The 13551-nt window shown below is 44.9% G+C and overlaps 1 protein-coding gene across 1 annotated transcript; it reads left to right on the forward strand.

Moving 5' to 3' along the window:
- Window positions 1–6359: 6359 nt before the first annotated feature.
- On the forward strand, window positions 6360–12583 carry LOC136540420 (protein RBL-like). The gene is made up of 5 exons (XM_066532430.1): window positions 6360–7016; window positions 8791–8889; window positions 10210–11300; window positions 11379–11640; window positions 12085–12583. Exons 1-5 carry the CDS (start codon window positions 6998–7000, stop codon window positions 12321–12323), a joined length of 1710 nt encoding a protein of 569 aa, XP_066388527.1. The 5' UTR covers window positions 6360–6997; the 3' UTR covers window positions 12324–12583.
- Window positions 12584–13551: the final 968 nt, after the last annotated feature.

Here is a 13551-nt window from a genome sequence, read left to right on the forward strand (position 1 = left end):
GGTTTTGGGAAGCCTTGTGAGGTGGCTCTAAGTATTCCAACATCTAGAGCTTCTAAGTACGCCTCCATGCAAATTTTTCAATATGAAAAATCATCCCCCTCAAAGATAGAAGGAGGTCCATCCCCATGAGACATCTTTCTCTAGGCGGTTAAGCCTAAATACATGAGCATGAGGCTTCGATACTAATTGAAAGGATCAAGATGCCCAAGAGGAGGGTGAATTGGGCTAATTCTAAATTTTTTTGCAATAATTAAATCCTATGGTTAGCCCAATTAACCCCTTGTGCCTAGAAAGTGTTTCTAATATTCTACAGCACAAAAGACTTGCAACCTAAGTTCCAATCCTACTCTAGCATGGCAATTTTATGAATATAAAGACAAGTATTGAATTGCTCAAAGTAAATACTCAAAGTAAAGAGAGAAGGAGAAACGCAGTGATGTTTTGCCGAGGTATCGGAGAGTCGCCACTCCCCACTAGTCCTCATTGGAGCACCCACGCAAGGGTGTAGCTCCCCCTTGATCCGTGCAAGGATCAAGTGCTCTCTACGGGTTGATTCTTTGACACTCCGTCGCGGTGAATCACCACCAAGCCATCTAGGTGATGGCGATCACCAAGAGTAACAAGCATGAACTCTCACTTGACTACGACAAGCCTAATGAGAAGGGTGGATGCACATTTTGCTACTCTTGATCTCACTAATGAGGGCTCTCTTTGGGATTCTCAAATCTCAATCACCTCACTAGGACCTTGCTCTTCTTGGCACTCTTAAAGGTGTTTCTCAGCTGTTAAAATGAGCAAAAGTACCCCCACACACGAATGGAGGAAGTATTTATAACATGGGCTAAAAAACAAACCGTTATGTGCCTCTACGGGGTGACCAGATGCTCCGGTCATGTTGATCGGACGCTCCGGTCAGTTCACCCCGAACTCCAATGATCAAGTAGTGACCGGACACTGGACAGCGTCCGATCAGCATTGACCGAATGTGTCTGGTCATGATTTTCCCTCTCTGAAACCTTACTAGAGTCGACCGGACGCTGGGACTTAGCGTCCGGTCACTTCACCTCTCAGCGTCCGGTCACTTCCAGATAACTTCACCTTAATCAAATGAACTAATCGAACTCTGTGCCAGCGTTCGGTCACACCAAAGCCAGCGTCCGGTCAGTATTTGACCCTCCATTCACTTCCAACTCTTGATCATTCATGAATGAAGTTTGCTCCAATGGATCTAAGGGCTATTTTGGAGCTATCTAGTGCTAGATTTAGCAAGTGTGAACCACACCTAACTCACTAGACTCACCTAGGTCAAGCTACCCATCCATACCCCCCTTAATAGTACGGCCAAAGAAAAAACAAAGTCCTAAACTACTCTAAGTGTCTCTTCAACACCAAATGACACTTAGAACTAGTCCATCCTTAACCTTGTCGTCCATCCTTTGAAAACCGAAATGATTTCCATCGTAGGGGCATGACCACCATGATTGCCCAATCGATCTCTATTACCGTAACCTAACTTAATTGCCTCTGCAAAACATATGTTAGTCATAGTAATCATGTATTATCATTAATCACTGAAACCCAACTAGGGGCCTAGTCATGGGGTGACCGAACGTGTCTGATATGAGTACCGGACATGTCCAATATTTGACTCAGGTGGTAGTGTTCTCGACATGACCGGACGCGTCTGATATCGATATCGGACACGTCTGGTATTCTGGCTAGGCGTGGGCAGAGTTGTCGAGGTGACCAAACTCTAGGCTCAGTGGAGTGACCGAACATTGATGAGTTACTGTTTAGCGTTAGGTCAACATGATATAGCCCAAAGCAGGATTGTAGAGAGCGACCAAACGCATTTGGTTGCTGTGAACTAGCAAGTCTCGGGTTTTCAGCGCAATAATTCATTGGACGTTGGGAGCGTCTGGTTTGGTGTGATCGGACGTGTCCGGTCAGCCCAGAGCGGCTCTGGGAGCTCCCTAGACTCGACCTGACGCTGCGTCTCCTGGGTGTGGTCATTTTCTAACAGTGCGTCTGATGCGTCGTGTCAGAGCATGTTAGAGAGGGCCGTTGGGTGGCAATGACTACTTCGTTTGAAAGGGACATGTGGCGGTCAAGCAGTGACCGGACACGTCCGGTGCACCGATGATCCCGAAATCTAGCCAGGAAGGGGTAACGACTATTTTAGCCTATGGTGCTATAAATAGAAGTGTTGGTCGGCCTTTGGCCTTGAGCGGTGGAGAACTAAGCACACTAGAGCCTTGGTGGCTTTTATGTGGTAGTGCTTGGGAGCTTTCTAACTCACTTGAGCTTGATAGTGTTCATCCGATCGAGTGAGTGAGCGATTCTAGTGTGATTGCATTATGAGGTTGCATCGAGTGGCACTAGGTGGTCATCTTGCAAGCCGATGGTGCTTGTTACTCTTGGAGGTTGCCACCTCCTAGATGGCTTGGTGGTGGTCTCTGTCGAAGCCCACAAGAGGCTTGTGCGATGCTCCAAAGAAGAGCTTTGTGAGGGGCATTATGCTCGCCCCGCGGGAACCGCGAAGGGCAACTCTAGTAGAGTGAGACGCGAAGGGCAACAAGTAGTCCGCCCAGGTCAAGTGCTAGAGCTTGTGGTAAGCACTCCATAAGGGAGAGTGTGACTTGCGGGTCACCACTAGCAAGAAGACCGGCGGCAACCTTGAAGCTTGTCTCAATGAGGACGTAGCGTGTTGGCAAGCACGTGAACCTCGAGAGAAAAATCACCGTGTCAATATTGTTCTTCCCATTGGTTTGCAATCCCTTTACACAAGCTTGTAATTACTTTCATATACATCATGCTTGTGTAGTTGCTCTTGTAATTAGTTAGCTTGTGTATCTCACTAGTTACCTTCTTGCTTGTGTAGCATAGAAGTAGCTCCTTTGCGTGGCTAATTTGTTTTGTGTAACCTTGTTAGTCATATTACTTAGTTTGTGTAGCTAAGTATTTACGCTCTCTAATTTGGCATTGGTTACCTTATTATTGAGCATTGCTAGTGAGCTTATGAGCTTTGTGCTTTCGTTTACTAGAATTGTGTAGGAGCTTTTCGGTGTGCAAAATACTAGTGACATAGGTTTGTGTGACCTTGCTTCTAGAATTAGATAGGTGAGCTTTAGCTAGCCTAGCATCTTTATTGCCTAATTAGGATCTTTATAAGGTGCTTGTGAACTTTGATAGAGGGGTGTAGTCTTGGCTAGACCGGTTGTTTTAATTCCGTATTTGTTTTGGTTAGCCGGCACGATTAAATTTAGAAAGGACTATTCACCCCCTCTAGTCCACCATCTCGACCTTTTAGTAGTACTCATACATACTAATCCAGAGTAATCATCAGTACATATAAACTTCATTAACATAAAAGTTTCATAAATTCTAAGACTTAATGTCGGATAGGGTAGGCAGTTGCTAAGGTACTCAATTGGTTGATGCGGTCCCAAAATTTAGAGGTAGTGAACCATAGCAAAGATGATAGCATCTTCATCCACGGACACATTATATCTATAAAGTATGTCTACCTCCTGTCCAGTCCTGCAAAGCACAAAAATCTCTCCATAAATAGTGTCTTGAACGATTCTTGTTAAATTTTGTGGCCCGAGAAGGTGACGAATAGCGGCTTCAACAATCAACAGTCGGTTTGGGTGAATGCTCCGTCCCCAAGTAGCAAACAACATCATCTGGGGTCCTGGTGCTACCCCTAGATGCCAAAACGCAAGGTTGCTCGCATTGAAATAGCTTCTTCCGAAGTAAGACATCAGTTGCAATGAAAAAATTCCTAATATGAATAAAACTGATACCAAACCCAAAACCAATTGAAACCAAATGCAAATAGGAGGGGTGACCGAATCCATCTAACCTTCACGGGGCGTTGTCCACGATGACAATGCAAGGTGCTCAAGGCAGGGCAAGTGCAGGCGACGGGTCAAAATGAAGATGAAGCAATGGGTGGGGAGAATAAAGATAAAACAACGGGTGGGGAGAACTAATGGTTTTGTATTGAGTTTTTAGTTGGTCGAACCACTGCCAAGGCGCCGACGGGACCCGAGGGGAGTTGGGAATGGGATGGGCGCTTTTAGGTTTATTGCCAAACGGACGGTCCAGATTGATCGGCAGCGAGAACGGACGGCACAAGATAAGTTAAACAGTGTCCGTATTAAGCCGACCATTATCACGCTAATCCAATGCTATAATACAGCGATTGTCAGCGGTTAAATTGCTTTTAAATTCTCCTGGAAACAACCGCAACTGTACATGATAGTTTTTTTCCTTTTCATTCACAAATATATAGAAAAATTAAAAAACATTCATCGAGAGATCAAATCCGTGCACTGACATTTGGGAAGTAGTATTGGAAAGAACTTGCTTTGCATTTCATATAAAAAAGGTGCCATTGAAGAGTCAAATCTGCGCGCATAGAATTTTTTTCATTAATTGATTATATATATCTAACATATAGATACAATTTGGATAAATATATAATTGTACTCGTCCGAAAACATAATAACTAACCTAAACAATTAAAACTACTTATACTAACTATAAACTACTTAATCTAAATATATGATCCTCTCGTGCTCGCCTCGCTTGCTTGGGAGGAGGTAAGGCGGAGTCGGAGTCAGAGTCGTCGTTGTCGTCTTCGGCGTTGTCCTCGTGCTTCTCATCCTCCTCCTTCGGGTCCTCCTTCTCGGAGCTCTACAGAAGACTATAATCAGACATCCTGTCGGAGGAGGAGACGTTCTCCTCGGAGGAGTGGTGGGAAGACAATTCGTCCTCGCTGGACGACGTGCTACTTGGAAACTTGATGGAGCTGTCTGACATTTTTTTTGCAGATTGGAAGAGAAGGGGATGATGGATGAAGAAGATGGGTGGTTTCAGAGGGCACCGGACTTCAAGTATATGTACAGCAGTGGGTACGCGGCTCTTAGGCTTCAGATGGCGGAAGTAATGGTGATTTGACGGCCTTAGAAGTTGAGGCAATTCAACACTCACGCTGAATTTACCGCTGGTTGACCAAACGCTACTTTAGGGGCGACGGGCAAAATGCGTTTCCCAGTCGGTCCGGTTTTTTCATGCGACGGAGGAAATGCAACCCCAATACCACTGTCGCATCTGTCGTTAACCCATCGATGGTAGAAGTCTGAACTACCGGTTGAGGCCTGGCTATCGTTCCAACCGACGGTGCAAGTATCACACCGCCACTTCTATTGCTACGGCGGTGAAAGTGGCGACAGCGAAAAGTAAATCTGTAGTAGTGTGTGTTTTCTACACACTATCCTATATACAAAATTGGGCGACATAAAATCGCATCATTATCGTTGGAACCCGATGCGATAGCGCAAACACAAATCATTCCCTTGTGCGCACGGGCACCAACTCTCACTTATCCGATTTTGCACTTTCATTTCAAATGTGGGTGGACAAGCTCATGAATACACAAAAACTTTGCCTCTAGTTAGGGCTACCTCCCACCCCTTGTTGTTCCTCTGCTTGGCGGTGCTCTCCATTCCCATCTCCACGAAATCGTGCACACTTATTTCTCATAAAAAACCCAAAATCGTGCACACTTTCTGTTGTTGGTGCTCGTCGGATGGAGATCCGTTGTGCATTTTTCGGCTTTGCGGTTCATCTTCTTCACCTACATCTATAGATCTTGGATTCTCTTGCCAGTCTTCGATCTTTCTTTTGCGCGTTCTGGTTGTGGTACTTGTTTCCATTCATAGAGCTCTCCATGGGGTCCTCATTTTATATTGTGAGCTACCCTAGTCAATGATAAAAAGAATCAAAATACCCTTGAATTTGTTACATGGAGGAGAGACCATTATGTCCTGTTCTGTTGGTGGTTTTTGGGCTGATTCAGTAGTGTTCTGTGAGAGAGAATAAGCTGATTTCGGCTGAAAAACCGAGCTGATAAGTTTAAGCGAACAGGCACTACGAAATAAAGACGTGGAAGAACACACTGCTCAGATTAGGATGTACGGAGTATGTCCGATTCTGACATCCATGAGATCCAGCGGTGACATGGCGCCGTTCGGATTGCTGAAATTTGGCTGAATTGGTTGAAAAACACTGTTCTGACTGAATTGTTGTGAGAGAAAAACACTGTTTCGGTCGAAAAAACCAGCTGAATAGTGCGGATTATAAGGTAAGCCGAACGGACCATGGTATTCTTTTCTAGAAAAAAAAAACTTTTAAAATATGGGTGTTTGATATAAGAGAGCAAAATATACAGGTACAGGCAGGGTGTGTTGTGTGTTCGCTACACAAGTACGTACATCTCTTTTTTCTTTTTCCTTATTATTACTCCGCCGCCGGTCCTGGGCGCTTCCGCTGCCAGTGGCCGGTGCTGCTGCGCGCTGGCTCCTGGGCACCTCCGCCGCGCGTTGCTGTGCGTGCGTGGCCAGCTCCGCTGCTGCGTGCTCCGCTTGGGTGGTGCTGCCGCGTGCTGGCTGCCGCCGTGTCTGCAGCGCGTCCTGTTGGCGCTCCACGCTAGGCGCAGCCGCCGCGCACTGCGCGCTGCCGTCGCTGCCGCGCGCTGGACGCCATCGTTGCTGCTGCGGCTTGCCTCTGCTCGCGCACGGAAGTGCGATTTCTCCAATTCGGAGTAACCGAGCGAACCCAACCCACCTGTTCTCCAAGCCAAACAGCCCGGTCCGACCCAACCCAACCCCGAACCTGACACACGCTAGACCCTCCCACCCTACGCGGCAGCGGATCCTCCCCTCCACCGCGCGCGCCGTCTCAAGCTTTTGCCCAAATTGGCACTTCCGCTTCAAATGTGTCCTTCTCTTGGAGCTCCTCGCCCTCTCCTGCTCGCCGGCGAGGGTTTGTTAGGGCTTTAAGAGGCGCTGCGCCAGCCGCGCGCTCTCACCCCCACATTCATCGTCCTTGCGTCGTGTAGATCAGGCCGGCCCCGCAGGGTTCCGTTGCCCGTCTCTTCCTTCGACCCCCGTCTGCGAGGGTAGCTTCGCGCCGAGGCGTCAGCGGCGCGATGAACGTACCTGTAGTCGGTGAGTTCTCGATGCGATTCTCGTGTGGATTTTTGTCATTGGGGGGCTGGGAACGTGTCTATTCGGTAGAATTCCGGATAAATCTGGTCGGCTGTGATGCGGTTAGTGTCTCTTTTTCCACAGATTCAAGGTGGGAATTTAGGGTTTTAGAGGGGGCGGGCGGTATGAGGAAATTGGAGCAGGTCTGCTTCGCTGCTGAATTTCTTCTGTTTTAGGCGATTTGGGACTTGATACTTTGGGTGGTAGACATGAGGTTAACCCCATGTTTTTGCCCTATAATGTTTGTGGTCGGCGGGTAATATGATTGGTTATTTGTTTCTCTCGATTGCTATAGTTTGTTTGGGTGTTCTGGTGGCACCGAAATGAAGTGTTGTCTAGGGTTGAAAACAGGGTTTTAGATTGCTTTTTTAGTTTGCTTGATGCGCACGCATAAATTCTGTTCTCGTTGGATGTTTGTTTTCATCCTTATGCAGGTGGACTACAGAAACTAGCAAGGTTGATTGAAGGCTAGGAATTGATAGCCAAAAAATTTCTGTCCGAATCATTACATTTCGCCATTTGTTTTGTTGTCTAACAAAATTTCTAATTTTGATGCCCACACGTGAATTCATTCATTGTCATTTCGAGTATTCATATCACTGTTTTGGATTTTCTTCTAGTAATCACAATGTCCATATATTATCTGAAATATCATATTCAGGGAAAATTTGATCCGTGACATCGAAAGATCACAATTTTAGAAATATACCTTCATACTGTCTTGGTTCACTTTAATAACGCCGAAATTTTGGGCCATTTAGAAATATGCCAGTCAGTTACCTTTTCTATAAACCCAGCCTCGTCATTGTCATCCTGCCGTTTCCTTTCGAGTCACAACGGAATGAGTTCTCCTTCCTCCTCCTCCACTCCAGTTCTCTACTACTCCGATGGCCGCTCCGACATGACACGGTCACCTCAAGATGACCCTAACCCTCAAAGTATGTCTCGACTCCATGCCTACTTCACGACGCTCTCCTATCCCAGTCTCTTTTTGTCACTGACCCTCGCCCCCTCTGCCACCGGAAGTGCAGATCCATCTGGCCTTGGATTTGTTCGTTCTTTTGAGCAATGAAACCAAATCTCTGTTGTTTCTCAAATCCGATTCAGCCTCAGCTGTTGCTGCGATTTGCTTGCTAGGTGGCGGGGTACTCAATGTGCTATTTGATACAGCGTGGAGGTGATTTTGGGCGAGGTGGAGCTTTATTTTGTACAGTTAATTTGGGGTGGGGGTGGGGGGATGCGATTTGGGCAAGAGGAGATCCTTCTGATTTGAGCTATCTGAGCTCCAGAATCGTCTCTCTCCACGCTGCCTTTCATGTTGAGTAGATCTGAGCTGGGTCATGAGTGTGTGACAGCTTTGGGTGGAGGTGGGCTGTTGTGCCGTGGCTTTGACTAGAGGTGGGCTGAGGCACAGACTGCAGAGACTTCCTGTGCATGTGGATTGGGGTGCGGCGGTGTGCGCCAGAGATGCATACGGGCTACAGATTGAAATATGGCAAGCATTGCAATGGCGAAGACAATTGTTGGATGGAAAGTGTCACAGAACGTTATGTTTCTAATCGGCTTGATCTTTTGATGTCCCCTTGTTTTATCACTTACCAGACAAAGGAAGTTAAGCCATTCCTGCTATATGGGAAATACTTTAGCATGTATTGTGTTCTTAGATTTCTATGTTGAGAAGAAACATGGAAAAAATATCTTGAAATATTGAAGTGCTCTCTCTGTATTCTTGCAGATCCATATCAGGGGGAATTTCCTGAGACAATCGAAGAGTACTTGCATCATGGTACTATGAAATGTATCGCGTTTAACCGCAAAGGAACACTTCTTGCTGGTAATTATCCGAACTTGTTCCTCTACAAGTAAATGTCAAGTGACTGTTTTCTGTAACTATCTTCCCAGCCCAGTTCATAGAAAACATGCTGAATTTCTTTTATAGTTCTTGACTAGAGTTGGTTTTAAGGGCCTGTTTGGCTCGTTGCTGCAACGCATCTGCGGCATGCCGCAACACTGTTTGGTTCCTGCCCTACCAACAGTGTGCCGGAGAAAACATGGCATGGTCTAGTGTATTTTGGTGCCAAAGCTTGCCAAATGTATGGCATGGAATTTGAGCGCCGCACTTTAGGCGAGCCTTAACTGCGTTGCGGCGTCCTGTGGCCACAGGCCAAACAGGCCCTAACTTGTTGGATTTTGTTTTGGTTAACAAGGATTAAAATTTCTTCTAATCTGGTGAAATGATTTCATTTCCGTCATTTCTCATTTTTAGCTGCACAATCAGTCTGTGTCACTGCCAATGCCTGTGGGATCATTTGCCTCCTAATGCAATCAGTGGCTCCGCTGATCTCTATACTATGGATGAAAAGATCACCATCATTTTATTTTCCTGTTCATGGTGGAACATTTGCACTTCCATTTGTTGACCCACAATCTGTAAACATTTAATCCAGGATGAGCTCAGTTTCTTTTGACCTCTTATTAATACTTTCCTCATAGTGCAATTACCCTAGGTTGTATTATGTGCACCAAAATAGAATAGTATATATGGGGGTTACAGAGTCCTGGATATTGGATTTTGTTGATGGATGTCAGAAGGGGAGTCAATAATCTATGTTAAATTAGCAAGCCACATTGTATTTTTATGCACCCTTAGTTTTCTACTCCCTCCGTTCCAAATTATAAGTCGCTTTGACTTTTTTGGTACATCCATTTTGCTATGCACCTAGATATAATAATATGTCTACATACATAGTAAAATAGATGAACCAAAAAAGTCAAAGCGACTTATAATTTGGAACGGAGGGAGTATATGGCTCACTTCTGCATGGAAATGAGAGAGAACGGAAAGACAGCAACATGAGACCCTGCTTCCTTATCCAACCTTGGATAGTTTTCTTCCTGTTGCGGTACCATGATACAGAGTGGTGTTATGAAAGGGAATGCTGTGTACACTTGTCAAGCGAGGAGCTTTTTTTTACTTTATAATCTTAGTTCCATATGAAGCTAGTGCTGTATGCCTGTAAAAGCTCATGATATATATGGATGTCAACATTATTTTTTATGACATGCACCATTAGATCTTTAGATGGTCTAGAGTATCTTTCAGTTGTGAAATTGTTTCTAGTGGTCAATAACAATGTCTGTTACATATTTCCAGCTGGATGCTCAAATGGTAGCTGTATTATCTGGGACTTTGAAACAAGGGGTTTTGTAAAAGAATTTCGTGATAAAGATAGCACTGCACCTATAACAAGTGTCTCCTGGTCAAGGTATGGCCACCGGTTGCTTGCCTCTGCTACTGACAGGTCATTGACACTTTGGGATGTGTCAACTGGGGAAAAGATTGCCCGTATTACTCTTCAGCAGACCCCATTGCGTGCCAGCCTTCAACCTGGTTCTCCAACTCCATCTATTTGTTTGGCATGCCCTCTATCTTCTGCACCTCTTCTTGTCGATTTGAATACTGGAAGTACCACAGTTCTCCCTGTTTCTGTATCTGAGAATGGTATCCCCCCTGCACCTAACCCCCGTATTAAATTTGCGGATGGTACCCCACCTTTCACGCCAACAGCTGCAACGTTTGATAAGCATGGGGACCTGATATATGTGGGCAACTCCAAGGGAGAAATTTTAATCATAGATTCAAAAAGCATCCAGGTACATGCAGTAGTTCCCATCCCTGGCGGAAGTGTTGTTAAGGATATTGTTTTAAGCCGGGATGGTCAATATCTGCTGACAAATTCTAATGATCGGGTCATTAGAGTCTTCCGAAACATTCTGCCTGTTAAAGGTTCTGGAGAGGAGATTAGAAACATAAGCAACAACAGTAATGAATATGGAAGTCACTACGATAAATTAAAAGCAAATGGTACAAGCTGCCTTGTTCTTTCCTGTGAATTTTTGGATGCCATCACAAAGATACAGTGGAAGGCACCATGTTTTAGTGGCAATGGTGAGTGGATAGTTGGTGCTTCTGCAAACAAAGGAGAGCACAGGTTGCAGATATGGAACCAAGCAGGGCGCCTTGTAAAGATGCTTGAAGGTCCAAAAGAAGCTCTCATTGATCTTGCCTGGCATCCTGTTTTGCCAACAATTACTACAGTATCTGTAACAGGCTATGTATACATTTGGGCCAAGGAGCATGTAGAGAATTGGAGCGCTTTTGCTCCTGATTTCGTAGAATTAGAAGAAAATGAAGAGTATGCCGAACGAGAGGATGAGTTTGACTTGAATCCACGTGAAGAACAGGTGAATAAAATTTCAATACCCATTTTTTTACAGTTCGTGGTATGCACTTGAATATTTTTCTCTAAATCCTCTATGTAGGCTGAGGAAGTAGTGATAGATGAGGATGCTGATGTTGATATCGAGACATGTGAGAAGAACACAGTGTTCAGTGATGTGGAGGATTCTGTGGATGAGATCTGCTACTTGCCAGCAATTCCTGACCCAGATTCTCCCAATGAGCAGCCAGAGAAATGCCTTGGAAGTTCAAAGTTGGAGGATAGCAACCATTCTGGTTCCCCATCCTCAATGGACGCTGTACAGAATGGACAAGCCATTCCTCCAGCATCAAGCCCAATGGAAGGTAAAGCTTTCTTGTGTCAGTTTTTGTTTTCTATTTCTGTGCAACTGTCACTATATTAGTAGTCCTTGTGCTTCTGATTTGTTTTCCAATTGGACTCTACTAGTACTGTGGTTTGTTTTGTGTTCATATAAAAAACTTGCAGACTATCATACCAAGAAAACTAAGCTGTGCACCCATCATGATGTAGACTTGACGCAATTTGGTCTGCAGTTTAGGCCATGGAAAATTACAGAACTATTTATACATGTTGTGAAACTTTGGTTTACCAAATGACTATATAGTGTATTCAAAGTATAGTAAGTTGCATCCATATGATATACTCGTGGTCGGATAGAATTTTGAAAACATGATCCATCTGTTGTTTCACGTATTACTCTCATAAAGTATAATGCTAACTCTTTTCATGCATGGACAATAATGTTCTTGGTTTTATTCCTCTGGCAGTTGACAACTCTACTGCTGAAGACCCAGAAGAAGGGCCAAACTCAAAGCGGAAGCGACGGCTGTCAGTGAAGGGGCTTGAGTTGCAGCAGTCTGAGAAAGGCAAAAAGGGATCAACAAAGAACAAGTCCATCGGAAAGTCCACAAAATCCAGTGCCAAGAAGATGGAATCTGCCAATGGAAACAGCTCTGCCTTTGATGACGAAGCAACTGAGGATGATGAGATTAACATCGACAGCTAGTGTGTTTCTGACTGAGGGCAATAGGTGTGGGGAATAGAAAAGGTCTTTTCCCCACAGTTAAAAAGAACTGTTGTATGCTGTGGCAATATTAAACGCAAGTATCAGTGTTGTTGACTGTAAATTGATATATGCTGTTTCTCTTATTTCTTAGCTCTGTTTTGTTGTTGTCTTAGCTCTGTTTTGCACCCATGAGTATTTGGCTGATAATAATACAGTAATAAGTTTTACTTTTGGAGATGTTAAGTTTAATAATTCCTTGATGCTGGAGGCGATGGCCTTTTCTGTCGGTGTACTGGTGGGTGCTCATATGACCCCTCGAGCACATGGTTTATGTGGTACATGTGATTCTGGAAAGTCCTAGAAATGTATGATTTATGTCATACCTGTTGCATCTATCATTGTGCCAGGTGCCCGCGTTTGTATTATTGGATACCAAAAGCGGGCACATGCTGCAGATTTGTTTCGCGTACAGAATCGTTGTCTAATATGATGCATATTGCATAAGTGATCACATCCAGGGTTGCAAAAGAGGCATGAGCAGCACAGGTCGGCGGATATGGGTGCCACACCAGCAGCACCTCAGTAAGCTTTCTGATATGTTGCAGCTAAGAAATGTCCACATTCTTTTCCTTTTCTTTTACATTACATAATCGGTACACATGAGCATTGTAAATTTTCCAAATATGCTTTTTAACCTCCATTGTTTTCTCAACTTTTTATTTGTATGCGCCGTGGAAACAAGTTCGATTCGTGCAGGAACATTGGAGACTTCTGAAAATCTATGCTTACAAAGTCCAGAGATCAGCTACCCATTGCTCTCCCTGGTCTGGTCTGGTCTCTTCCCTGCCCTGAGTGGCCGAGTCCTTGGCCACTCCTATATCCGGAAAGCGGCTACGGGCATTTTTTGCCCATCATGTGCGCGCCCAAAGGCCAAAGCACAGCGGCCCCTAGCCACTTTTAGTACCATATAACCGCCTGTCAAGACCAATCATCGCTGCCGGCTTTTGCTTAGGGCATGGATCGACGTGCAAATTGCTTGTACGATCGCTGCAATATTCTTATCAGTTAAGTTCATCATCATCGAGTCAGGGCATGATCGGCACTTATTAGCGCTCCTAATCATGCGCCCTTGTCGGCTTCTGCACGATCTAACGATCTCGCCCCCTTTCGTGGTCTGTTCTTGGTTTTCTATTTCGCGCAACCGTTTTGATCTGCTTTCATCGTACGG

Source organism: Miscanthus floridulus, chromosome 2 (genome assembly GCF_019320115.1).
Source record: "Miscanthus floridulus cultivar M001 chromosome 2, ASM1932011v1, whole genome shotgun sequence".
In the NCBI taxonomy this organism is placed as follows: Eukaryota; Viridiplantae; Streptophyta; class Magnoliopsida; order Poales; family Poaceae; genus Miscanthus; species Miscanthus floridulus.

Coding starts and splice junctions, on each gene's coding strand:
- LOC136540420 (XM_066532430.1), top strand. Junction 8,890..10,209: donor CAAAGGAACACTTCTTGCTG/GTAATTATCCGA, acceptor ACATATTTCCAG/CTGGATGCTCAAATGGTAGC. Junction 11,641..12,084: donor AGCATCAAGCCCAATGGAAG/GTAAAGCTTTCT, acceptor TTCCTCTGGCAG/TTGACAACTCTACTGCTGAA.